This window comes from Schistocerca cancellata, chromosome 10 (assembly GCF_023864275.1).
Source record: "Schistocerca cancellata isolate TAMUIC-IGC-003103 chromosome 10, iqSchCanc2.1, whole genome shotgun sequence".
Lineage (NCBI taxonomy): Eukaryota > Metazoa > Arthropoda > Insecta > Orthoptera > Acrididae > Schistocerca > Schistocerca cancellata.
In genome coordinates, this window is record NC_064635.1 from 53,054,737 (window position 1) to 53,080,107 (window position 25,371).

At 39.8% G+C, this 25,371-nt stretch overlaps 1 protein-coding gene across 5 annotated transcripts in view; it reads left to right on the forward strand.

Moving 5' to 3' along the window:
• Window positions 1-25,371, forward strand: part of LOC126106779 (zinc finger matrin-type protein CG9776-like) — a 268,248-nt gene that overhangs the window by 238,069 nt on the left and 4,808 nt on the right. For all 5 annotated transcript variants that reach the window (XM_049913158.1, XM_049913157.1, XM_049913159.1 and 2 more), the window contains one exon: window positions 17,375-17,823. In XM_049913158.1, the coding sequence (XP_049769115.1) occupies window positions 17,375-17,823 (449 nt within the window). The remainder of the gene's footprint in view (window positions 1-17,374; window positions 17,824-25,371) is intronic.

Below are 25,371 nucleotides of genomic sequence, written 5' to 3' on the forward strand. Positions count from 1 at the left end.
CACATTTTGTACACCTATATGATAGCAACATACTGTAAAAATTTCGACATTGATATCTGACTGTGAACAAAGATATGAATTTTTGAAAATGAGGAAATAATTCACATTACTCTACAACTGATCTTATGGCTTTTGCCTATTCATGTGTGATATTGGCGAGATATACAATTATTATTGAAGTAAGATACTGAATTATATACAAAAAGTGGAAACATCACTGAAATTAACATTTATATTATTTTGACATGCTTAGAATAAATATTTTCAATTAACATCCTTCGAGATGTTACTGTTCCTAAACCTGATGGTGAATGTTAAGAACACTTATTTCTTCAGACGGCTTCTGTGATATAGAATAAGACCTCCCAGTTGGTGTGGTAAGTTCAAGCACTGAAAGTTTAAGGAAACATTTTTCATTGGTATCCAAACTTTGTCAGTAGTAGATTTCTTGAATGATGTTCTTGGGCCAGCAGGATGGTAAAAATGCACAAAAACGTCATTGTTTACCAAACTTATTCTTTTAACCTCTGCAAGCCACCACTGTCCATCATATACATGTGCCACTATGTCATTCAACATTAGAGACAGAGATGTAATTTTACTGACACAATGATCCTCATAAATTTCGGTTTCTGATGTTACATAGCATCAAACTAAGTTTTCTGCAATACCAAGGAATTTGTGTAAATGCTTCGTTTCTTTTATTGCTATACAGTTTTCAAATCTGGTTTGAAGTGTTGTTTTCATATACAGAACCACTTCTTCTTCTGAACATTGGGAAAATTTTCTTTTATGTAATTTATCACATACTTTTGAAACACAGGTACAGCCAAAGTGTTGTTCCCCAATTAGTCACTTAGAATGCAAATTGTATTGCTTCCTGAATCACAAATGTAAAATTTTCTGCAAAATCAGATATCACTATGCATTCAGTTTTTTGTCCAATAACTTCCTTTGGTTTTTAGAAACATAGCGGTGACTTTCGAGTTTTTGTAAGTTATCAGTTAAAGATTCCAAGTACTCTTCCTGAGATTTAACCACTGTTATCACTTCTGCCCTGTCAGTTGTGACCCACTGTTTGAAGGTAATATTGTCTGGCATTTCCTCATCATATTTGTGAAACAATTCAATAACGGTTTCCTTACCAGGGCATTTATTACACAAACTTATCATGCAGTCATAACTGTTAGTGTCACAGACCATTAAATCTAGTAACTCTTTGTAGTTAAGATCACAAAGTTTTTGCACCCGCTATCATAGTTTGAAATTTTGATGATATAAACAAACACATACAGTGTGCGTTCCTGCGGATCCAGCCAAAATACACCACTTAGGGTGGAGATCGCAAAATTTTGACCTTCCAGTTTTACATTCAGGATGAGAATTTTTGAAAGCTACACAAAGGTCATTTAAATTTGACAGCACTAGTTGTTTCTGCTTTGTTACTCCATTTATAATGACTCTTTTGCTGTCTTTGCAACCTGGGTACATTCGACTGTTTTCATCATCTTCAAAAAAGTGCTGGAGCTTTTCAGTTGTTTCTTCACTTATACCTACTCCTTTCTTCTTTCCTAAAACAAGAAGAATGCCTTGCTCTTTCACTAATTTTTGGGTTAGTTTAACCAAACGATGAGAAACGTTGAATTCATGAACAATTTTTTATCTTGACCATGAGTCAGGGAGCAAACTTAAAATTTTAACTTTTTCCTCTTTAGATGTCACTGAACATTTAGTTTTTAATTTCTCTATTAAGCTCAAATATTCAGTGTCAGATGATGCTGGTGGTAGGTTTTCTTCTTCTTTAGAAATAATGTTGGTATCTGTATTGTTAAAGCATGATTCCAAGTCTTTTCCAATTTTGTCTGAAATTTGTTGTACCTTATTTTCAATAGGCTAACTGCTTTTCTTTCTCTGCTACTTAATTGTATTATTTTCGAAGTAGGAGATACGTCCAACTTAGAACAATCAAAATTCAATATGTTAACAGCTTTCTCTTTAGGAATATAAATGTCATTAATAAGGTTACATGATTCTGATTCTGGATTCACAACAAATACTTTTGAGTAACGATTTGGGCACAAGGAATTTCCAGGAATCACATTACATTTCACTTGGGAAGCTGTTTCACTTTCACATAACAAGGACAAATGTTCAAGTTTTATTCCCTCAAACCCTTAGTAATAGGCTTCTTAAGAACTTTAAGTGGCTCACAACATTTTCTTCCAAAAATGTGGTTGTACTTCAGAATATATTTCTTCTCATGATACACACTGATGTTACACAGAAGAACTTACTCGAAGTTTAAAAAAATAAAGTTTGTCTAACTTCATCAAAGTGACTGACATTTTTCAAGTTTTTTGAAACTGAACAAAAAACTGTTTTGTGTCACACTTCACTTGCTATTTATCCAACAGAGCACTGTTTATCCATGTTATTGCATTCCAGTTAATCTCTCAAAACGGAACAAAGCACATAACACATTCTACAGTTTCAATGAAGTATGTACATCCACTCCAGCAGACGTTTCAGAACAGACTGACTACAACAATGCCACACTCAGCAATAATGTGCTTCTACAGTGTCACACTCGGCAATAATGTACTTCTTTATTGACAATAAATCTAAATGTAAATGGGCATTTTTATTACCATGGAACAGAAGTGTAAGCTCCTATTGTTTAATATTGCATTATTAAAAATAAATAAACTAAATGAATATTGGGTAATAGTGTTAACTAAATATATGTCACAGTTAAATTTTATTACAATGAAACAATAAACCATTTAACTAGGCAACAGCCGTAAGACCAGTTGTAGAGTAATGTGAATTATTTCCTCGTTTTCAAAAATTCATATCTTTGTTCACAGTCAGATATCAATGTTGAAATTTTTACAGTACGTTGCTATCATGTAGGTGTACAAACTGTGCAAAAATCATATTTTTATATTCAGTTCCACCTGAGATAACTATCCCCAAACTTTACAAAAAATGAAAATTTTCAAGTTTCAAAAATTCATAAAAAGTTAAGGAAACATTTGTAAGTGTTCTTGCTCTATATGAGGCTAGTAGTGTATGATATCTAGCTATAGGGAAAAAGAGACACTCATAAATCTCTCCTTGTTTGTTATTTTTGGTCCTAAAAAGTGGATTTTTGAAAATTTAAATACCAAACTTTGGAGGTCATTTTGACTGGTTATTTTTGAATGTAGGGTGTTTTGTGTAATAGACAATGTTGTAGAAGACACTTTTCTAAAAACAATCATGTCAGTTGCAATGTTGCAACTTAATCCAGTACAGAAATATTCAAATTTTCGCTAATGTCTCCAGACTGAAAACTCGTCACGCACCTACAAATAAAAATGACCACCATCCAGTAAAGGTGCAAGATAAATTAGTTTAAAAAACTGTTTTGAACTTCTCAAATATAGGGCAATCATATTAAAAAAAATTTAAATATTTAAAAATGGTCAAGCAACCATCACTGGACCACTTCATATGGATTGATCCAACAGTATAAAATTCGTAATGGAGTTTGAGCATAACTGCATAACTCATTTAGCTCTAACCATAGACATCAGTGATCATTTTCATAGTTTTAGATTTATAGGAAACCTTTCAATTGTCAATACACAGCAACCCATAAATGGACTGCTTTTTATTCAATGATACATTGCCTAATGTACACCTCCATGAGAGAAGGCAACTTCCAAATGGAATTGAAGGCACTCAAATAGCCTCAAACAGTGGCTGCCCTCCTGCCTTGGTAGATTCCATAATGCAAATAAAGCAGAAACAACAGGTGTACTCTTTTCTTTACTGCATTCGCTACCCATCACCTCACTGGATTAGCCAGAAAGTGTAAATCCAGGAACTTGAAAACATGATTTTATGTGCAAAACACTGTTGGACACTTTTTGCCTGACAACTCTCCAGCTTTGGAAAAGTGGAATACATGTAATTACTTGTAATTGTGGCAGTTTCTATATAGATCATTGTGGCAGGATAATATACACCACTTGAAGGAATATCACAGAATTTAGAAACTTAGAAAAGGAGACTCTGCATGCAGATAACCTGCTTAGAGGTGGTCATAGTTACAAGGTGCAACATGAAGGATGTCGTCACATCTGTAAAGGAAGGAAAATGAGCTATCTTGAAATAATGGAAAGTAATAAACATATTTCCATCCATCCCGAGCTTAGTACTGAATGACCAGACACAACTCCCTTACTTGTTGTTTACAACTGCTGATGTTACTCAAAGTCCCATCCATGCCCCATCTTACTCAGCTAATTTCTCTTGTTGTGTTAAAAAATTTTACTTTGTGTAATCACAGCTGCTTCACACATCTGCTTAATCTCTCTAGTGTATCTTATCTAATTAAGACCTATTGGAGATAAGATTATTTTGTTCACCACATCCTTGGAACATGTCACCAAAGTTTATTGTTCAGTTTATCATTTTCTGCGAACAGTTGTAATTTGTATATAGTTCATTAGTTACCGTGTCACCTACTGTTCCTTAGTTAAATAATCTTACATCACATTTATTCTGAAATAATTCCTCTCATTTTATTGCTGAATGTAACATAAACATTTTTCATATCTGGAAATGGAACTACTCTGTAGATGCACTAGTGATCCAACAAAATTTCACTGCACAACATATTTTCTTTGTAGCTGCTGGTGGTGTAATAGCTGAAAAGAGGCTTGTGAAAGTTTTTAAATTATAAAAAGTAAAGCTCCATCTGCTGGCCCTGTCAAGCTGTCCAGTATGGCCTGCCCGCCACATCGTCCTCTGTGAATGGCATCATTCGGATGTGGTACGGAGGGCCATGGAGTCACCACACTGCTCTCCAGATCCCATAGCCAGTACATGTCACTTCTGTAGTTCCTCAGGTGGCTTCGTGAGGATGATTGCACCTTGTTCCAGTCCTCCCACTGAGAAAAAAGCCCTGACATTACGGGAATCAAACTGGGTTCCATCGCATAACACCCAGACACACTGACATTGGAGATTTTTATACACTGCTGGCCACCATAAATGCAACACCCTGAAGGAAGCATCCGAATCAAGTGAAATTTACACCATGAGTTTGCAGCGATGAGATATGCAACTGATTAGAATTTCAGCGCAGACGCACATCACGCGCGCCTGTGGTGCCACCTCATAGCGCCATTTAAGGCTTGGCGATTTCGACGAGTGTACGTTCGGCACGTGTGTTTACCTTGTGGTTGTTTCACAAGGCGATCAGGTATGCCTCGTAGAAAACAGCGAACATCTTTTGATCAAGTATCCGAGTTCGACAGAGGAAGGATAGTGGCTTACCGAGATTGTGGATTATCATACAGAGAAATCGCTAGTCGTGTTGGACGAAACCAAACAACTGTAACGCGGATATGTGACCGTTGGATGCAGGAGGGTACGACGGACCGACGTGGTCGATCGCATTCACCTCGGTGCACCACTGCACGTGCTGATAGGCAAATTGTGCCCATGGCTGTGACGGATCGCTCAGTGACTTCCCGAACCATAGCACAGCACATTGCGTCTGTAACGCATCATCCAGTGTCTGCGCGTACCATTCGACGCCGTTTACAGCGGAGTGGTCTGTCCGCAAGACGTCCATTGCTTCGTCTACCATTGACGCAGAACCACAGACATCTCCGTCGCCAATGGTGTGATGACAGACGGATGTGGACGGCTGAATGGAATGACGTTGTCTTTACTGACTAGGCACGCTTCTGTCTGCAGCACCACGATGGTTGGATTCGAGTGTGGAGACACCGTGGAGAGAGGATGCTGGACAGCTGCATTATGCACCGCTACACTGGTCTTGCACCGGGTATTATGGTATGGCGCGGTATTGGATATTACTCTCACACGCCTCTAGTACGCATTGCCGGTACTTTAAATAGCCGGCACTACATATCTGAGGTGCTGGAGCCAGTTGTCCTTCCTTACCTTCAGGGCTCGGCCACAGCCATATTTCAACAGGATAATGCGCGACCACACGTGGCACGCATTGTCCAAAGGTTCTTCGTCAATAACCAGATTGAATTGCTTCCCTGGCCGGCTCGCTCTCCGGATCTTTCGCCGATAGAAAACATGTGGTCCATGGTTGCTCAACGAGTGACCCAGATTACATCCCCAGCTGCCACACCAGATGATCTTTGGCAACATGTGGAAGCTGCTTGGGCTGCTGTACCCCAGGAACACATCCAACGTCTCTTTGACTCAATGCCGAGACGTGTGGCAGCGGTGATCTCCAACAATGGTGGCTACTCTGGCTACTGATTCTGGCAGGAACCACATGTCACAGACGTCTGTAAATGTAATCTGTTGATACTTGGTCAACATGTTATCTACAAAATAAATTTTGTTGTGCTACCTCTTGTCTTTCTTGGTGTTGCATTTACGGTGGCCAGCAGTGTATTATAATTCCACGATTCCCGGATCTGTGAGACCACCGTGTTTAAGAATTCTGGACTCTGTATACCACAAGAGTATGATGATCACATGCCAAGTCCCCATTAACACTCCTCAACAGAGCTAATGGAACCACTATCGTATATATGGTGAAGGCTTCTTGTTTTTAAGATAAGCATAAAAACTTCATTGTTACCAATGTGTGACCTTACCTGCAATCTTGTGCAACACTGCACTGATTGTATAAAAATGATCCATAACCAATAAATCCATTTCCGATACTAGCAAAGGAGCATTCCGTAAGTGTAAGTTTGACGGATATTAATAAACACTATCAGAAAAAAGTATCTGGTCACATCTACGAAATGCAGAATTCACCACTAGTTGTCATGTAAGATTGTGACACCAGTATAAAGGGGGGGGGGCAGGGAGTATTGTGTTAGTGGAGGAGGAGATTAGTTTTTAACATCCTGTCGACAACTGTGTTATTAGAGACGGTGCACAAGTTCGGATTAGAGAATGATGGGAAGGAAATCGGCCATGCACTTTTAAAAAGAAACATCCCGTCATTTGCCTGAAACGATTTAGGGAAATCATGGGAAACCTAAATCAGGACGGCCGGACATGGGTTTGAACCTCGATCCTCCCTAATGCGAGTACAGTGTTCTATCACTGCGCTACCTCGCTCTGTAGCAGTAACAGCTTAACACACACTGTACCAGGCCTATTGTATGTACCAGTCCCTGGAAACCAGGCAATTTTGCCAATATTAAAAAAAAAATCACTGCATCAAATATACTCTTTGGATTGTGGCAGATTTGGTACCATTTTAAAGCTGCACTTTTCTACTTTAATTCTGTGCAAAAGACACTACTATTGAATGCACAGCTTTAAGGTACAGTTATAGAAATCACATAGGTGTTTTTAAGAATTTAGAAAAGTCATACAGATAAAAGAATGCAATTGTTATTTATTTTTAACTAATATTATGGCATTACATAACATCTTTCCACCCGTCTACAATAATTGCATACAAATTTCACACAGAATCATATTGTTTTTTAGTGTGGAAAATTTTGAAGCAACGTTCCACGCAGACTGAAACATCACACTGTTCACATTCGTACCGTGTCTCTTTGCGAGAAGCTTTGCCATTCTCTTTCTTGCTCCTGGCACTACACACGTGACACACACGAGCAGCACGTTTCATTGTAGATGGAGGTATGTGCTGCAAAAAAATGTCTCTTTGTTAGCCGACTTACAGTTTCTTTGTTCCTTTGTATGACCTCAAGTATATCATCTTCAACAAGCTGAGCTGCAAGCATTGTTATGAAGTCTGTTATTGTGAGTTTTTTGTTGTGTATAGCCAAAAAGCATTTGATACTCCCATCAGCAGGAGATGGAAGTATAGTTTTTGCCACCATTTCACAGTTCTGTGCTGGAATGGATTGTACTGCAGGCACTGGTCTCCAATATCGACTCCAATTTTATTCAGATTGTAATCCAATACCTGAAGTAGTTACATTACTACAGACCCATTTTTCTTAGTATGCATACCAAATGTGGCCTGATGCCTTGTAGACAATGTATACACATCCCTCTTATCCTTCCACTTCATTGCTAATACATTATCTTTATACCGAAAAGACATTTCGCCCTTTCTCAGCTTATTACATACTAAATCTTTAGGAAATCCTCTCCTGCATTTGTTCACAGTACCAACAGCTCCAGTACCTTTGTCAGCCAGTCGTTGAAAAAGCTCTGGACTGGAATAAATTCGGTCTAAATACACAGTATGACCTTTATTCAGCAAGCCGCTGTCAGACAATGATCGCAATACAACAGCGGATGAAGAATTGTCAACAACATGCTTACCAGCATAAACTTAATAGTTTACAACATAGCCACTACTGGCTTCAGCAACACCATAAACCTTCAGCCCATACTTATGAGGCTTATTTTGCATGTAAACACGGAAGCTCACACGACCTTGAAATGGGCATATTCCGTCATCAATAGTCAGTTTTTCTGAGGGATGATATGCCTGGATACATCACTCCTTCAAATTTGTATAATAAGGTAAAACTTTGTAAAGTGGGTGAAATCCATCTTCACCTGGTGTTTTTCTGTTTTGAATTGTCAACAAGATGCAAGCACGACAGTATCTGAGTAAAACGCAAACGACTCATAGCGTGGGGACGGAAGTTACAACTAAGAACAGGATTAGTGCTCCAGTGGTCCACAGTTTTTGGCTTTCTTTAAACACACATGTGGAAAAGCAGACCCAAGAAACACCTGATCTCACTTGTAGTCACTGGCTTCCAGGAACTCAAAACTGAATTAGGCTTCATGTTATTTCCTCTTCTTTGTCTGTATCGTGAGTTCTTTTATGTCGCTGTCATTAGGAACACATTACTGAATCCAGTACAGAACTTGAGTCATCGATATTCACTAGAATCAGCCTGGGTGTAGTGTTGACATGCAGGGGTCAGTAGTGTCAAATTCAGTCCAGTCAACATCTTTTGAATATGCACAGCTGCTGGATTTAAAGTAACACCTTCAACATCATTCTTGTCTGCATCTGAAGACAAGCTGTCGACGATCTTGCTTTCTAAAAGGAATTCACATTATATGTAACTACATATATCTCTTATAGAAGACATGTTGTTGTTGTTGTGGTCTTCAGTCCTGAGACTGGTTTGATGCAGCTCTCCATGCTACTCTATCCTGTGCAAGCTTCTTCATCTCCCAGTATCTACTGCAACCTACATCCTTCTGAATCTGCTTAGTGTATTCATCTCTTGGTCTCCCTCTACGATTTTTACCCTCCACACTGCCCTCCAATGCTAAATTTGTGATCCCTTGATGCCTCAAAACATGTCCTACCAACCGATCCCTTCTTCTAGTCAAGTTGTGCCACAAACTTCTCTTCTCCCCAATCCTATTCAATACCTCCTCATTAGTTACGTGATCTACCCACCTTATCTTCAGCATTCTTCTGTAGCACCACATTTCGAAAGCTTCTATTCTCTTCTTGTCCAAACTAGTTATCGTCCATGTTTCACTTCCATACATGGCTACACTCCATACAAATACTTTCAGAAACGACTTCCTGACACTTAAATCTATACTCGATGTTAACAAATTCCTCTTCTTGATAAACGCTTTCCTTGCCATTGCCAGTCTACATTTTATATCCTCTCTACTTCGACCATCATCGGTTATTTTACTCCCTAAATAGCAAAACTCCTTTACTACTTTAAGTGTCTCATTTCCTAATCTAATTCCCTCAGCATCACCCGACTTAATTTTACTACATTCCATTATCCTCGTTTTGCTTTTGTTGATGTTCATCTTAAATCCTCCTTTCAAGACACTGTCCATTCCGTTCAACTGCTCTTCCAAGTCCTTTGCTGTCTCTGACAGAATTACAATGTCATCGGCGAACCTCAAAGTTTTTACTTCTTCTCCATGAATTTTAATACCTACTCCGAATTTTTCTTTTGTTTCCTTTACTGCTTGCTCAATATACAGATTGAATAACATCGGGGAGAGGCTACAACCCTGTCTTACTCCTTTCCCAACCACTGCTTCCCTTTCATGCCCCTCGACTCTTATAACTGCCATCTGGTTTCTGTACAAACTGTAAATAGCCTTTCGTTCCCTGTATTTTACCCCTGCCACCTTCAGAATTTGAAAGAGAGTATTCCAGTTAACATTGTCAAAAGCTTTCTCTAAGTCTACAAATGCTAGAAACGTAGGTTTGCCTTTTCTTAGTCTTTCTTCTAAGATAAGTCGTAAGGTCAGTATTGCCTCACGTGTTCCAACATTTCTACGGAATCCAAACTGATCTTCCCCGAGGTCGGCTTCTACCAGTTTTTCCATTCGTCTGTAAAGAATTCGCGTTAGTATTTTGCAGCTGTGACTTATTAAACTGATAGTTCGGTAATTTTCACATCTGTCAACACCTGCTTTTTTTGGGATTGGAATTATTATATTCTTCTTGAAGTCTGAGGGTATTTCGCCTGTCTCATACATCGTGCTCACCAGATGGTAGAGTTTTTTCATGACTGGCTCTCCCGAGGCCATCAGTAGTTCAAATGGAATGTTGTCTACTCCCGGGGCCTTGTTTCGACTCAGGTCTTTCAGTGCTCTGTCAAACTCTTCACGCAGTATCTTATCTCCCATTTCGTCTTCATCTACATCCTCTTCCATTTCCATAATATTGTCCTCAAGTACATCGCCCTTGTATAAACCCTCTATATACTCCTTCCACCTTTCTGCCTTCCCTTCTTTGCTTAGAACTGGGTTGCCATCTGAGCTCTTGATATTCATACAAGTGGTTCTCTTCTCTCCAAAGGTCTCTTTAATTTTCCTGTAGGCAGTATCTATCTTACCCCTAGTGAGACAAGCCTCTACATCCTTACATTTGTCCTCTAGCCATCCCTGCTTAGCCATTTTGCACTTCCTGTCGATATCATTTTTGAGACGTCTGTATTCCTTTTTGCCTGCTTCATTTACTGCATTTTTGTATTTTCTCCTTTCATCGATTAAATTCAATATTTCTTCTGTTACCCAAGGATTTCTATTAGCCCTCGTCTTTTTACCTACTTGATCCTCTGCTGCCTTCACTACTTCATCCCTCAGAGCTACCCATTCTTCTTCTACTGTATTTCTTTCCCCCATTCCTGTCAATTGTTCCCTTATGCTCTCCCTGAAACTCTCTACAACCTCTGGTTCTTCCAGTTTATCCAGGTCCCATCTCCTTAAATTCCCACCTTTTTGCAGTTTCTTCAGTTTCAATCTGCAGTTCATAACCAATAGATTGTGGTCAGAATCCACATCTGCCCCAGGAAATGTCTTACAATTTAAAACCTGGTTCCTAAATCTCTGTCTTACCATTATATAATCTATCTGATATCTACTAGTATCTCCAGGATTCTTCCAGGTATACAACCTTCTTTTATGATTCTTGAACCAAGTGTTGGCTATGATTAAGTTATGCTCTGTGCAAATTTCTACAAGGCGGCTTCCTCTTTCATTCCTTCCCCCCAATCCATATTCACCTACTATGTTTCCTTCTCTCCCTTTTCCTACTGACGAATTCCAGTCACCCATGACTATTAAATTTTCGTCTCCTTTCACTACCTGAATAATTTCTTTTATCTCGTCATACATTTCATCTATTTCTTCATCATCTGCAGAGGTAGTTGGCATATAAACTTGTACTACTGTAGTAGGCATGGGCTTTGTGTCTATCTTGGCCACAATAATGCGTTCACTATGCTGTTTGTAGTAGCTAACCCGCACTCCTATTTTTTTATTCATTATTAAACCTACTCCTGCATTACCCCTATTTGATTTTGTATTTATAACCCTGTAATCACCCGACCAAAAGTCTTGTTCCTCCTGCCACCGAACTTCACTAATTCCCACTATATCTAACTTTAACCTATCCATTTCCCTTTTTAAATTTTCTAACCTACCTGCCCGATTAAGGGATCTGACATTCCACGCTCCGATCCGTAGAACGCCAGTTTTCTTTCTCCTGATAACGACACCCTCCTGAGTAGTCCCCGCCCGGAGATCCGAATGGGGGACTATTTTACCTCCGGAATATTTTACCCAAGAGGACGCCATCATCATTTAATCATACAGTAGAGCTGCATGTCCTCGGGAAAAATTACGGCTGTAGTTTCCCCTTGCTTTCAGCCGTTCGCAGTACCAGCACAGCAAGGCCGTTTTGGTTAATGTTACAAGGCCAGATCAGTCAATCATCCAGACTGTTGCCCCTGCAACTACTGAAAAGGCTGCTGCCCCTCTTCAGGAACCACATGTTTGTCTGGCCTCTCAACAGATACCCCTCCGTTGTGGTTGCACCTACGGTACGGCCATCTGTATCACTGAGGCACGCAAGCCTCCCCACCAGCGGCAAGGTCCATGGTTCATGGGGGGATAGAAGACATGTTCAGCAGAAATGCGTGTACTGCACAATTACGAGCAGTGATATGCCGTTGAAAATTTGGGAATACACACCTTCAAACACACCATTGTATTCAGAATCATCAGAATCAATCTCTACATTATCCAGAGCACTGCTGTTATTAATCAAATCCGCGATTTCTGCGTCTGATAAACCCCGCCGAGACATAATTACAAACATGAAACAGCCCAACGACATAAGGAAGACTGAGAACACAAAGATAAGTATTAATGTGAATTATGGCACTGTAAACAACACTGATGTGCCATCTATGGACACATTTTGTTACTAAATATCTGTAAAACGGGTCAATCCGTACCAAGTTCTCCAAGGAAAAAAAAAAAAATAGTTGGTTGCTTGACAATCTCAGAAAAATTTTATATTTGCTGGCTGAATTCCCCAATGTTCAGTAGTCATATATATATATATATATATATATATATATATATATATACCTAAAAACAAAGATGATGTGACTTACCAAATGAAAGTGCTGGCAGGTCGACAGACACACAAACGAACACAAACATACACACAAAATTCAAGCTTTCGCAACAAACTGTTGCCTCATCAGGAAAGAGGGAAGGAGAGGGAAAGACGAAAGGATGTGGGTTTTAAGGGAGAGGGTAAGGAGTCATTCCAGTCCCGGGAGCGGAAAGACTTACCTTAGGGGGAAAAAGGGACGGGTATACACTCGCACACACACACATATCCATCCACACATCCGGGAGCGGAAAGACTTACCTTAGGAGGAAAAAAAGACAGGTATACACTCGCGCGCGCGCGCACACACACACACACACACACACACACACACACACACACACATATCCATCCGCATATACACAGACACAAGCAGACATTTCTGCATATACACAGACACAAGCAGACATTTCTTCTTGTGTCTGTGTATATGCGGATGGATATGTGTGTGTGTGCGAGTGTATACCTGTCCTTTTTTCCTCCTAAGGTAAGTCTTTCCGCTCCCGGGATTGGAATGACTCCTTACCCTCTCCCTTAAAACCCATATCCTTTTGTCTTTCCCTCTCCTTCCCTCTTTCCTGATGAGGCAACCGTTGGTTGCGAAAGCTAGAATTTTGTGTGTATGTTTGTGTTTGTTTGTGTGTCTATCGACCTGCCAGCACTTTCATTTGGTAAGTCACATCATCTTTGTTTTTAGGTATATATATATATATATATATATAATAGAGGGAAACATTCCACGTGGGAAAAAATATATCTAAAAAGAAAGATGATGAGACTTACCAAACAAAAGCGCTGGCAGGTCGATAGACACACAAACAAACACAAACATACACACAAAATTCTAGCTTTCGCAACCAATGGTTGCCTCGTCAGGAAAGAGGGAAGGAGAGGGAAAGACAAAAGGATTTGGGTTTTAAGGGCAAGGAGTATATCGGCGGGATAAAATTGTATGTGTTCTTTAATATACTTTTAATAGTTCAAAGTTATGTGCCCCAAATTAAAAAAACTCAATGTTTGAACAGTAGTTTTCCAAAGAAAGATTAATTTCTCAGCTTTAATATTTTTTTCTGCTATTACACTGTCTAGTGTAGTTACTTTTTGTAGAGTATCAATGGTGAGCAGTTTACACTTTAAAAAATACACTATTTTAAAAAAATTGATTTTTTTTTTTATTTTTTCCATTTTGTGGCTTGCAATATCTTTGTTGCGGGACCAGATAAAAATCTGAAAATTTCACAGTTAATAGATCTTTATGGTATCAAACTTCGGTATGAATTTCAACTTTGAGGTTCAATTGGAAGTTATGGGAAAAAAATTACAAACACGAGTCAAAAATAAATTTTTTAACATCTGCGACATCTAGGCTTATGGAATAAAATATATCAGTTACAGTATATAATTTAATCATATCTATGATTACTTACTTTATAAATTGAAAATAAGCCTACTAATTACATTATATTGTTCTCTTGTAATTTGTTTTTAGTACATCGCTCATTGAGCATTTGAGAAATTTGTTCACTCAGTTTGGGTGTTAGATTATAAGTTCGCCCAGTCACAGTTGTAAATTCCATGGGAGACAGCTTCCTTAGTACATGTTTAAGTAGCATCCAACCTTGATCCTTCTCAATTTTTTTAAAAAGATATCCTTGGTTCTGGAGGTTGATAAAATACAACATGTACATCTTGGTTTTGACAGTCAATATTATCAACTTTGCCAATCCGCCACTGTTCATCTTAAACACAAGCCTCTATGTCTTTATTTTGAAGAGCCTGTTGTACAAGTTTTCCACACTATTAGGCGAAGTTGATGTTATCTTACACTTCAGTAAGTTGTGTGAATGGGGTACAAAACAACGAAAAGATTGAGTGCCTGTAATCTTCTGACAAATGTTATACGTTTCCGTCAAGACACTGTTATAGACTTCTTGTATTTCCTCACATTGTATAAAAACAGGCGATTCCTTTGCTATATTTTTTACAGAATTCAAACATTTCTTGAAGTGTTATGTTATGATTGTCATCGGTCCGCTGCAGACTTGCTTTTGTGACAGCTCACTTTGTTGTACCCCTGTCACCATCACAAGCATTCTTCCCATGGCATGAAGCGAAAAAGTGCCATTCTACATCAACCCCAAAATCTTACCAAACGAAAGCATTGGTATGCTGATAGACACACAAACAAATACAAACACACACACAGAATTCAAGCTGTCGCAACCCACGGTTGCTTCATCAGGAAAGAGGAAAGGAGAGGGAAAGACGAAAGGATGTGGGTTTTAAGGGAGAGGGTAAGGAGTCATTCCAATCCCGGGAGCGGAAATACTTACCTTAGGGGGGAAGAAGGGACAGGTATACACTCTCTCTCTCGCGCGCGTGAAATTTTCAGATTTTCATCTGGTCCCCCAACGAAGATATTCCAGGCCACAAAATGGAAAAATTAAAAAAAAAATCTATTTCTGAAAATAGTGTATTTTTTAAGTGTAAGCTGTTCACCATTGATACTCTATAAAAAGTAACTATGCTATACAGTGTAATAGCAGAAAAAATATTAAAGCTGAGCAATTAATCTTTCTTTGGAAAACTACTGTTGAAAAATTGAGTGTCTTTAATTTGTGGCTGATAACTTTGAACTATTAAAAATATATTAAAGAATACATTCAACTAAGTGATAATGATGTTAATTTGTAGCCCAGTGTGTGTTGAACAAAATGCATTTTATCTGAAAGGCTTAGGACAATCCAGATGCTTGCAAATACGAAAAAAAAACGCATGTAGCCTGGAACAAATATAGCCACTATTTCAAAATAATAAACGATAATTTTTTTAAAAAAATATTTTTGTGACTACTAAACATTGGGGGATTCACCCAGAAAATATACAATTTTTCTGAGACGGTCAAGCAACCAGTGCTGGACCACTTGGTATGGATTGACCCAAACGTATAACGCTGGCCAAACCCACAGAAATAACGTTGCAGTGCCTTGCATTAAATTAAATATAGCGGCCCGTAAATTTTATGGGTCTGGTGATTTTCGCGCGATCCTAGGCCCGTAAATTTTATGGGTCTGGTGATTTTCGCGCGATCCTAGACCCGTGAATTTTATGGGTTTGGCGCTTAGAGTGTTAGTGGGCAGGTGCGGCTGCTGTGTAAGAGCACGTGAACACCCTATCTTTCAACGTCTTGCGGATTTATTGGTTATTTTTCTTGGAATGCTGTTAAACGTAACATAGATGCTGCAATCTGAAGCATATGGCACTTAAATCTACCATTCTACTGCTGCTCTAGACTCCCTGAAACTTGGCATCAAGGTCGTGAGCCCATACTCACTTGTGCACGTTTTAAGAAGCTTTTGCATGTGCGTAACTTGTGTGACATAATTGCCTTATGGGCCAAATATGTACGGAATTGTTAAACCTAGTGCATAATTTGTTATATTCACAGTTAGCCCTTGCCACTAAACTAGAAGTGTGCGTCAGTGCCACCAGGTGGTAGCATACGGTGGCAGACTTCTGTCCCCATTCGCTCGGCATAGATGACAGTGGACTCCTCAAATACACTAATGCACTCACTATATAATAAATTTCGATCATTCTTGCAGCAATATTTAATACATTTCAGTGATTTATTTTTATAGAAAATAAATAATCACCAATACTGCCAAACACATGTAACATTTTTGACAGGTGACAATAGAATATACAATACAATATGGCTAACAATATGCAGATACTTTTCAGACATGTTTACCAACACAACAGTGAATAAAATATGTGATTCAGAGTAATAACTCCATTTTCATTTTGAACACACTTTTTATGTGATCTGTCCGAATTTTGTGAATTTTCTTGTTGAGAAAGAAATGAATGTTGTCTGGGTGTGAGAAATGTGGAAGTGACAAAGCCAGCTGCAAATCCCAGGGCTCCATGGTCTCTGTATAAGACACACATATGTGGCATGTGAGAAGCTATTAGTTTGTGGTGACATACAATGATGACTGTGCCACAATTCCATTGGGTATCCTTTACATCGTGGCAGGAGGGATGCAGCCTGGTTATTGGATGATTTGCACTCTCTCTCTCTCTCTCTCTCTCTCTCTCTCTCTGTCTGTCTGTCTGTCTGTCTGTCTGTCTTGTCTGTCTTTTAAATTGGCTCATGACAGATGTGATACAAATTATAAAATTCTTTATCTGATCGTTAATGTAAAGTATTGGTTATAAATTTTTAATACTTATTCGTGATAGCTGGTTTATTTCTTATGTATATATTATGCGAGAGCTCAGCCATACACTAATTCCTAACCTGCTGTGTGAGTAGTTTGTTTATTTTTAAAAACGCTTATTTACTCTAATATATTTTATCAGTTTTAGTTATTGTGTGCCTGGGAGTGATACTGTGTATGAATGTGAGAAAGTTGGGATGTTTAACGGAAATAATTGTGTACGCTTCAAATTTTATTGCGTTGGTCTTTCCAGATGACAAAAACGATGAGACTGGAGACTCTGTACCCTTCGGTCCTCTGCCCGAGCCTCAGGACATGGAGATCGACGACGAAAACTCGGGCGAACCGTCGGCACCAATTGCAGAGAACGTGCCAGCTCCGAAACCGACTGCTTCTCAGCAGACGAGTGCAAAGGCAGGCAGAACTGTAGCCCCACCGAGCAGTTCACCGTCGAGGCCCGCGAGGATGGAGCAGCCACCTCCACCTGCTACAATGGAACGACCTCCGCCACCGGCAGTGTCCGTTGTAGCCATCGATGAGACTACACCACCCGGGCACGACCCTGTACCGCAGCAGTCTGAAGCCGCCGCAGTGCCACCGAATATTCGACCGAACATTGCTCATGGCGAGATGGCAGTGACAGATGCGGCTGTTTCAAAGACTGGTGCTGGTGCTGAGGGACCTCTACCTAGAGATTTCCAGGTTAGCTTCTCTCTCTCTCTCTCTCTCTCTCTCTCTGAGCCTCCCTCTTCTCTTCTCTTTTTGACCCCCCCCCCCCCATGTCTTTCGTCTACATACATACTCCACAGGCCACCATACAGTACAAAGCAGTGGGTCCCACATACCACTACTGTAGATGAATTAAAGTTAATTGATAGTTGACTTCTGTCACTTGCCACTACAGTCTTGCCACATCCACTGTCTGACTGTCTGCTACTGCTCGGTTATAGATGATGCACGAACATGACAGGTCACTTCACACATGCTGTTAATGTGTAACCCGAAAGTGGGCACCGCGAGGTGTGTCAGAAATGGAAGATACTCTCTCAACATCTGACTAATTGTGGCTCACGGCAAGTTTCATAGCCCCAAATTGTTCATGCGTGTAAGACTGACCTCTACCACTTGTGCTCAAGACAGAAAACTTTCATAATATGTTTGTGTGCATAGCCATTTCCATGGTAAAATTTCAGTTTTAGTGGTAAAAGCTAACTGTAATTCCTCATATAAGAATGTAGGCTTCCGTGGCCGGTGTCATAGTGATTAAAATTCTTCTGGGTATTATGCCGCGTCATTGCTAAAAACTAACAACAATAATAAACTAAAACCGACGTTTCGGCCAAATTGCAACGGCCTTACTCAGGGCATGACTGGTTTTGCATGGGGATAGGTGCTTCTATTTATTACAGACTATCGATGTCTGATGTCACTGTTGTAAAACTTTTAATTGGCCCTCTAATATGATTGGCTAGTCATGACGTAAGGGAAGATGACAGGAAAGAGGCTATTCGTTGATGTCCATGTCGTCAACGATTGGTAGCTGTCCGCCAATCAGCGTTTGTCTTCTGGTTGGCAAGTTTTCCTCCTGGTGGGCACGGAAGTGGACTGACAGTTTCTCTACAGCTGTTTGTGCATGTATGTCCGTGTCCCGTGTAGCTTCTGCCCTGCGACCGCTCGTGGCCCGTTAGACTGGGATGGGTGGCAGTCAGGATAGCAGGAGTTTGTAGCCATCTTCTCTGTTGAGGAAGCAGAACACTAGAAGAAGACAAAGAAGAGAAGCTTCCACTGGTACACTTACCATATGTAAAAGGCATCGGCGAACAGCTAGGCAACGTCCTCCGCCGACGAGGTTTCAAACTGATTTTTCGAAGCAGTCACAGGATCCACGAAATGATAGGTTCCACCAAGGATGTAGTCAACAATCTTAACACTGCATGTGCTTGCGAACTATGGTATGAGAGCAGAGCTGCCTACATAGGAGAAGCAGGGAAACATGTCAGCTTAAGAGTAGCAGAATACGAACGCTGTGTACGATTACAACAACATAATAAATCAGTGATAGCGGAACACGACTGTGACTGTGGACAACCTATCAGGTACCAGGAAGCCCTAGTACCGGTGAAAGAATTGTGGATGCAAGAACGCAGAATACGGGAGGCAATCGAAATTATTAAGCAACCTGACAACATCAACAGAGAAGATGGCTACAAACACCCGGCATCCTGGCTGCCAGCCATCCCAGTCCAACGGGCCGTGAGCGGTCGCGGGGCAGAAGCTAAATGGGGCAAGGACGTATCTGCACAAACAACTGTAGAGCAACTGTCAGTCCACTTCCGGGCACACCAGGAGGAAAACTTGCCAACCAGAAGACAAACGCTGATTGGCGGACAGCTACCAATCGTTGACGACATGGACATCCACGAATAGCCTCTTTCCTTCCATCTTCCCTTACGTCATGACTAGCCAATCATATTAGAGGGCCAATTAAAAGTTTTACAACAGTGACGTCAGACGTCGATAGTCTTTAATAAATAGAAGCACCTATCCCCATGCAAAACCACTCGTGCCCTGAGGAAGGCCATTGCAATCCGGCCGAAACGTCAGTTTTAGCTTATTATTGTTGTTAGTTTTTAGCAATGACGCGTCATAATAACCAGAAGAATTTTAATCACTGTAATTTCTCACTCTCTTTGTTTACCTGAAACTGTCCTCACCCTGGGTACACAGGGTGCCACATTACAGATGAGCAGTCTTGTTTGGCTTGTGGGTAGCTTCTTACGTATTGGTAATGATTGTATTAATTTCTTTTTATTTTACTTTATTTCAGTCCCTCCAAAAAGTGTCATGAGGCTAATATTGCACAGTCAGTTTCATTTTTACACTTACCATCTCTCTTGTATTAATAGGAATCTGAAAAATACACATTTGTGATAAATACGAATATAGATGTAAATTCTGCCTCAAAATGCGAAATGCAAAATTAAGTAATAAATTTGTTGTAGTCTCGTTTTGTAAAACAATTTATTTGTCACGATTGCTATGCTAACACTAGTACTGGATTACTAGTTTCGGTGGTATGTATTGCCATCATCAGATCCATAAAACCGAGCAGTGGTAGTTACATTATACAGTGCTTACACCACTCTGTCACATGAGGACTGTACAATGTATATACAAAAGTATAGTTTTCATGTGGTGTAAGCATTTTATAACGACCACTGCCTGGTTTTATCGATCTCAGGGTGGCAATTGTCTAAACTAGTAATCCAGTAATTGTGTTAACATAGCGATCTTGACAAATAAATTGGTTTTCGAAAGAAAACTACTACACACAATTATAGATCGCCTCCTGTACTGAATGATCATGTCAGGTAACCATACCTAAGAAATGCTATGTCATAGGGAATTGTATCCAAGTGGAGTGTTTTAATAGAAATAGTTTCAAATAACTTTATTTTCGGTATATAAATATTGATACTGTAATATATTTTACCTTACTTGTGTTGTACATCATGTTGCAAAGCCCAATTTGGAAAGATAGTGAGGGTAAAAACAAGTTTGCAAAATGAAAAGTACACGAACATAATGATGTGCCAGTGTCCTGGATGCTCTACTGCCACGCCAGTTGTGGGCAGTTGAATGGTCTGTGTAAGATTGTGCTGTCTAATGTGATGTAGACTCAGCCACGGGACCTAGTATCTTAGAACAAAGGTCCACCATTGTTTGTCTGCTAGCCAAAGTTCAAAAGATGATACTTTAACGTGGCAGTTTTAGGTCCCAGCTGTTTCGAGCTGTTGTTGCATCAAAAACCAGTAGAGGTCAGGCCTGCCAACATGCTTCACTGGTGACACTACTGACCTCGGCAAGCAATTGTGCTGTAGCCATTATCCCTAAAGCCGTGCGTCAGTCCTGTCAGTAGTGTTGTCAACTGTGGGTTACAAGACTATGCTCATGAAAGGTCAAAATCAGTATTCTGCACATTCTGTAATCATCAAACTTTGTGGGGGAATGGGGAGTCAAGAAATACTGTAAATCAGAGAAGTACTCTATTCATCGGTAGGAAAATGCCATTGCTTCTGTACAGAAACAATTCCGGTCAAAAATCTCACCAATCACCATTTTTCTAAACAATCAGTTTCAAAACAACCTCATTTCAAACAGGTAGCGTGACATTCTTTTAAATTTGTATCTAATCAATTGTTTAAAAAAAATATAATTTAACTAAAAATTATGTATCAATATCTGATTTCAAAATCAGTTGTAAAACACATTCCAGAAGATAGTCAAATTGGCCTACAGACATTCCCAGTAAGTTTTTGAAATCATCCAGACACTATTACTAAGTTTCGTCTCATCAAAGTTTATATGGTCCTGAAATACTATTTAGAATCCACTTTCTAACACACCTCTGTATTTTATACCATTCTCCTTTTGATCCCACTACCCGGTTTATTCTTTGCACCGAAAGAGCAGCAAAACTGTACTCTCCACAATTTTTTATTTTCTCTGAGGATCACATTCATGGTCAAACTTCCACGGGCAGCTGAGTCACATCTTCGTAGATACTTCACTCTGTGTGAAATACTCACGATCCACACCCGTCACAGTCACACAAGCAAAACCACAAATGTGTGACATGCTTTCCAACACATACCCCGAGGGAACTAGTGTTAGTCCTCTCGTTGTTTACATTCTTTCAACTTTCTAACAAAAATGTGTTTTTTTAATAACTGCTGCTATCTTTATGAAAAATAGAGATATACCACAATGTGAGAGTAGACTTTCCTGGTGCAGAATACAGATAATAAGCTCTCGAGTCTCCAGCTTGGTGGCAGAGCTTAGGTACTGCATCAGTTCGACGAGTGCTGTACTCTTCATTTCCTGTCCGAGTGACGAGTATGCCACGTTTCGAAACATCACAGTACTTCTGCACTGCCACCTAGATGGAGGCCAGAGAGCTTATCATCAAAATAAAATAGTGTTCCTGATCTTTCCCTTTCTTTGTCTTCTCTTAGAGGGAAAGTAAAGGACTCAAATATTTTTTTAATGTTTACATGAATAGAATGAGAGGAGTAATTGAGGCATTCTTCGGAACAGTGATTTATTGAGATCCAAATTGCTCACTAATTCTTACACATTAGACTAACACGTCATATATGCAGAACCCACAATATTTTATTTATATTTGACTGAAATTTAGCCCACTTACGAGAGTCTAAAATGAGTAAAAAACTATTTAAGATGTTTGATCCTCTGTATCTCAATCTCAATATGTTTTAGTTAAGTCTTCATTCCATAGGTCACCTCAGCTATATTTCTGTGACAATTGGTGAACTTGGTAGCCTCTGAGAGCTTTCACACAACTGTTCCTCAATATTACTTTCCTTCTCTTAGAGTTAGTGGAAAGACAGTGATAAATAGCTAACATTTCTTGCAATATTATCATCCTCCTCCATATTCTTTTTATTTTTTTTAATAACATATGAAATGTGCACCACAACTATATATTTACAGATGGATCTAATCAGGACAACTCTTGTCTGTTCTGTGGTTTTGTCTGAGGATAGCTTCAAGATTTGCTTACCAAACAAATTTACTTTTACAGTGCACATTGCATGCAATTGTGATAGCCTGAAGCAGACAGACACACCTGTACTGAGAAACACCTTTTCTACCCTGACTCCTTAAATCTGTTCCACGGGTGTACCTAGTGGACAAATACACCCAGAACATCCGAGGTCCTCTTCTCTGCCTGCAAGGAAAGGGAAGTGTCATTCTGCTAAGTGCCGGGAATCAGGTGGCTCTGTATACTATTCAGCCTACATGCTGTGTTATACAGAGTGTTCCAGGAGAAACGGTCAGCATTCAGCGGCACAAAGAGTTAAGAACTGTGAGCTCTTGTTCGGTAGAAGTAGTGTGTTTCAAAGTAGTGAAGATGAAAAAGTACTAATAGGTCTTAAGGAATGCACTTTGGACCCCATGTTAGCAGGACTTTTTTTGTTTTCCTACCACCTCTCAAAATATGGAGGAGAAAGCTTGAAGTAGAAGAGATCAGTAGTGACAGTATTGAAAATGAAGAATTGCTCATAGCTCTAAAGCTATACATTTTAGCGCCCACATTTACAAAAATTCTTTCTTTTCCAAATGATTGTTTCTATCATATACATGAATGTTGACTATTCCTCTTGGGCACCCAGTATGCTTACTACTTAAGGATAATAAGTCAGTGCGTAGAAGAGTGACTGAAAGGGACAGCAGTAAGGTATAAGTAACTGGGCAGTGCCGTATCTCCGGTGACAGGAAGTTTTCACTCCCTTCCGAATAGATCTCAGTCTGATGACACGTGGCTACCAGGAGGACCCTATAGTGTGTGGTGCTCATGGTGTACACATTACAGTACATCTCATTTTAAATGAATTTATTTTATATTTAGACAAGAGGACAGAGGTTAGTTTATTGACTGATCTGCCCTCTGTTTTAGCCGACAATGAGCAGAATATGGTACAAATTTTAAGATTTTCTGAGGTGTGTGACTTGTGGTGTAAATTATTAAGATTAGTGTTTTGATGATGTGTCAGAAGGGTCCTGGCTCATCCTGGGTTGTGGGAGCGCTCCCCCCTCCCTCTCCCTCTCCCTCTCCCTCTCCCTCTCCCTCTCCCTCTCCCTCTCCCTCTCCCTCTCCCTCTCCCTCTCTCTCATATCTTCAAATTGTGTTTGTTGTGGGGATAAGATGATTATGACACTTACAGAGTGGTCCAGAAACACCTGGCAGTTTGGAAATGAAACACTACTTCAGGAGAAAGTGTCAGTATTTATTTTCAGATAAAGATACATTATCTCTTTTTATGGAGAATTTGTGTGTATTGCTATTAGCTGCAAGTAATATTTTGTAAGTGCCCATCACGCCCAGTAATACGTTTATGTAATCTGTCTGGAAGAGATAATGTATCTTGTCACAACATGTTGTTTGAAATCTCCCAAATGCGCTCGTGAGTTCGATCTTGTGACTTGTCAGTACTGGTTTGGCTTTGCTCATGAACTTTGTTTGAAAATAATCAGATGCTGTCAGGTTGGGTGAACAAGCAGGCCAGTTGATGTCCCCCAAAGTGAGAAATGACTCCTCCTAGAAACAGTTCCTTGGCTGTGTATAGCTCATAATTGACTGCTTCAATACAGACCAATAATGCAACCAGAGGAAATGGCACGCTATATTGTCACTTTTGCACTATCCGTAGAATGATCCTGAAATTCACGTGGTGGCTTGTAAAGTATGTATGTAGATGTAGGTGTGCAGCCCAGAAAGGAGGGTTCTATTTGTTTACATACACAGACAAGTGGGAATGGTCCTCATCTAACAGTAGCAACCTGTTCACAATGTGTTCTTCAGCTTGCAGAAGTTGCAAGAACTTGATGAAAAATTGAAGTCTTATCTTGTTCCTGTAGTAAGCTTGTACATACGGTAGTGAAGATCTTTGTGCAGGACACAGTGAACGCTGGTATCCACCAACCCGAGCGCAATAGCTTGCTACGATTGAGACTGCACGAGATCGTGTCCCATACGAGATTCGCATTTTTCAGTGTATGTACTGAATGAGGATGTCCTGCTGGTTTAGTGGCCTCTACAGTTCCATCTTGATACCATCAGCGGCAGAGTATTGCAACTAGGAAAATCGAAAGTTGTACTGTGCAGCTGTGATGGGTCCTGTCTACTCTTCTACCTATGCAATGTGGTGTTCCACAGACCAGTCCCCTGTCTCAACTAAACTCCAGAGAACAGTGCCCAAAACGGTGTGTAGTGTTACGGTGAGGCACAGCGAGTGCCTTGCAAAGGAAAGCTTAAAAACCGTCAGCTGTTTCTGGCACACCCCGTATTAACATTCAACAAATCGAAAGGTAGGCTCAGCTGTAGCAGTAGCTGACTTGGTCGCATGCCTGTATACAGCCATGTCCCAGTTCACAATAGTTAATTTTGATACCCTGTATTGCAAGCACAGAAATTGATAGCAGGGAATGCATATGCAGAAAACCGTGGCTGTTTGCTGTTAATGTAAGTGTATTGATGATGAGAAGGAGAAAGGAATGATGACCTGAAAATATGATGGAATGTGCAAGCAAAATAAATTGAATAAGTGGATGGTAAGTCAAAATTCTTGGTGGAAGTGGATTCTCCAGAGTGAAGACTGTTGGTTAAAGTTTATGTACAGACAAACATGAAATCGATCAAACTAATGGTTATTGTTGCCAAGGTTG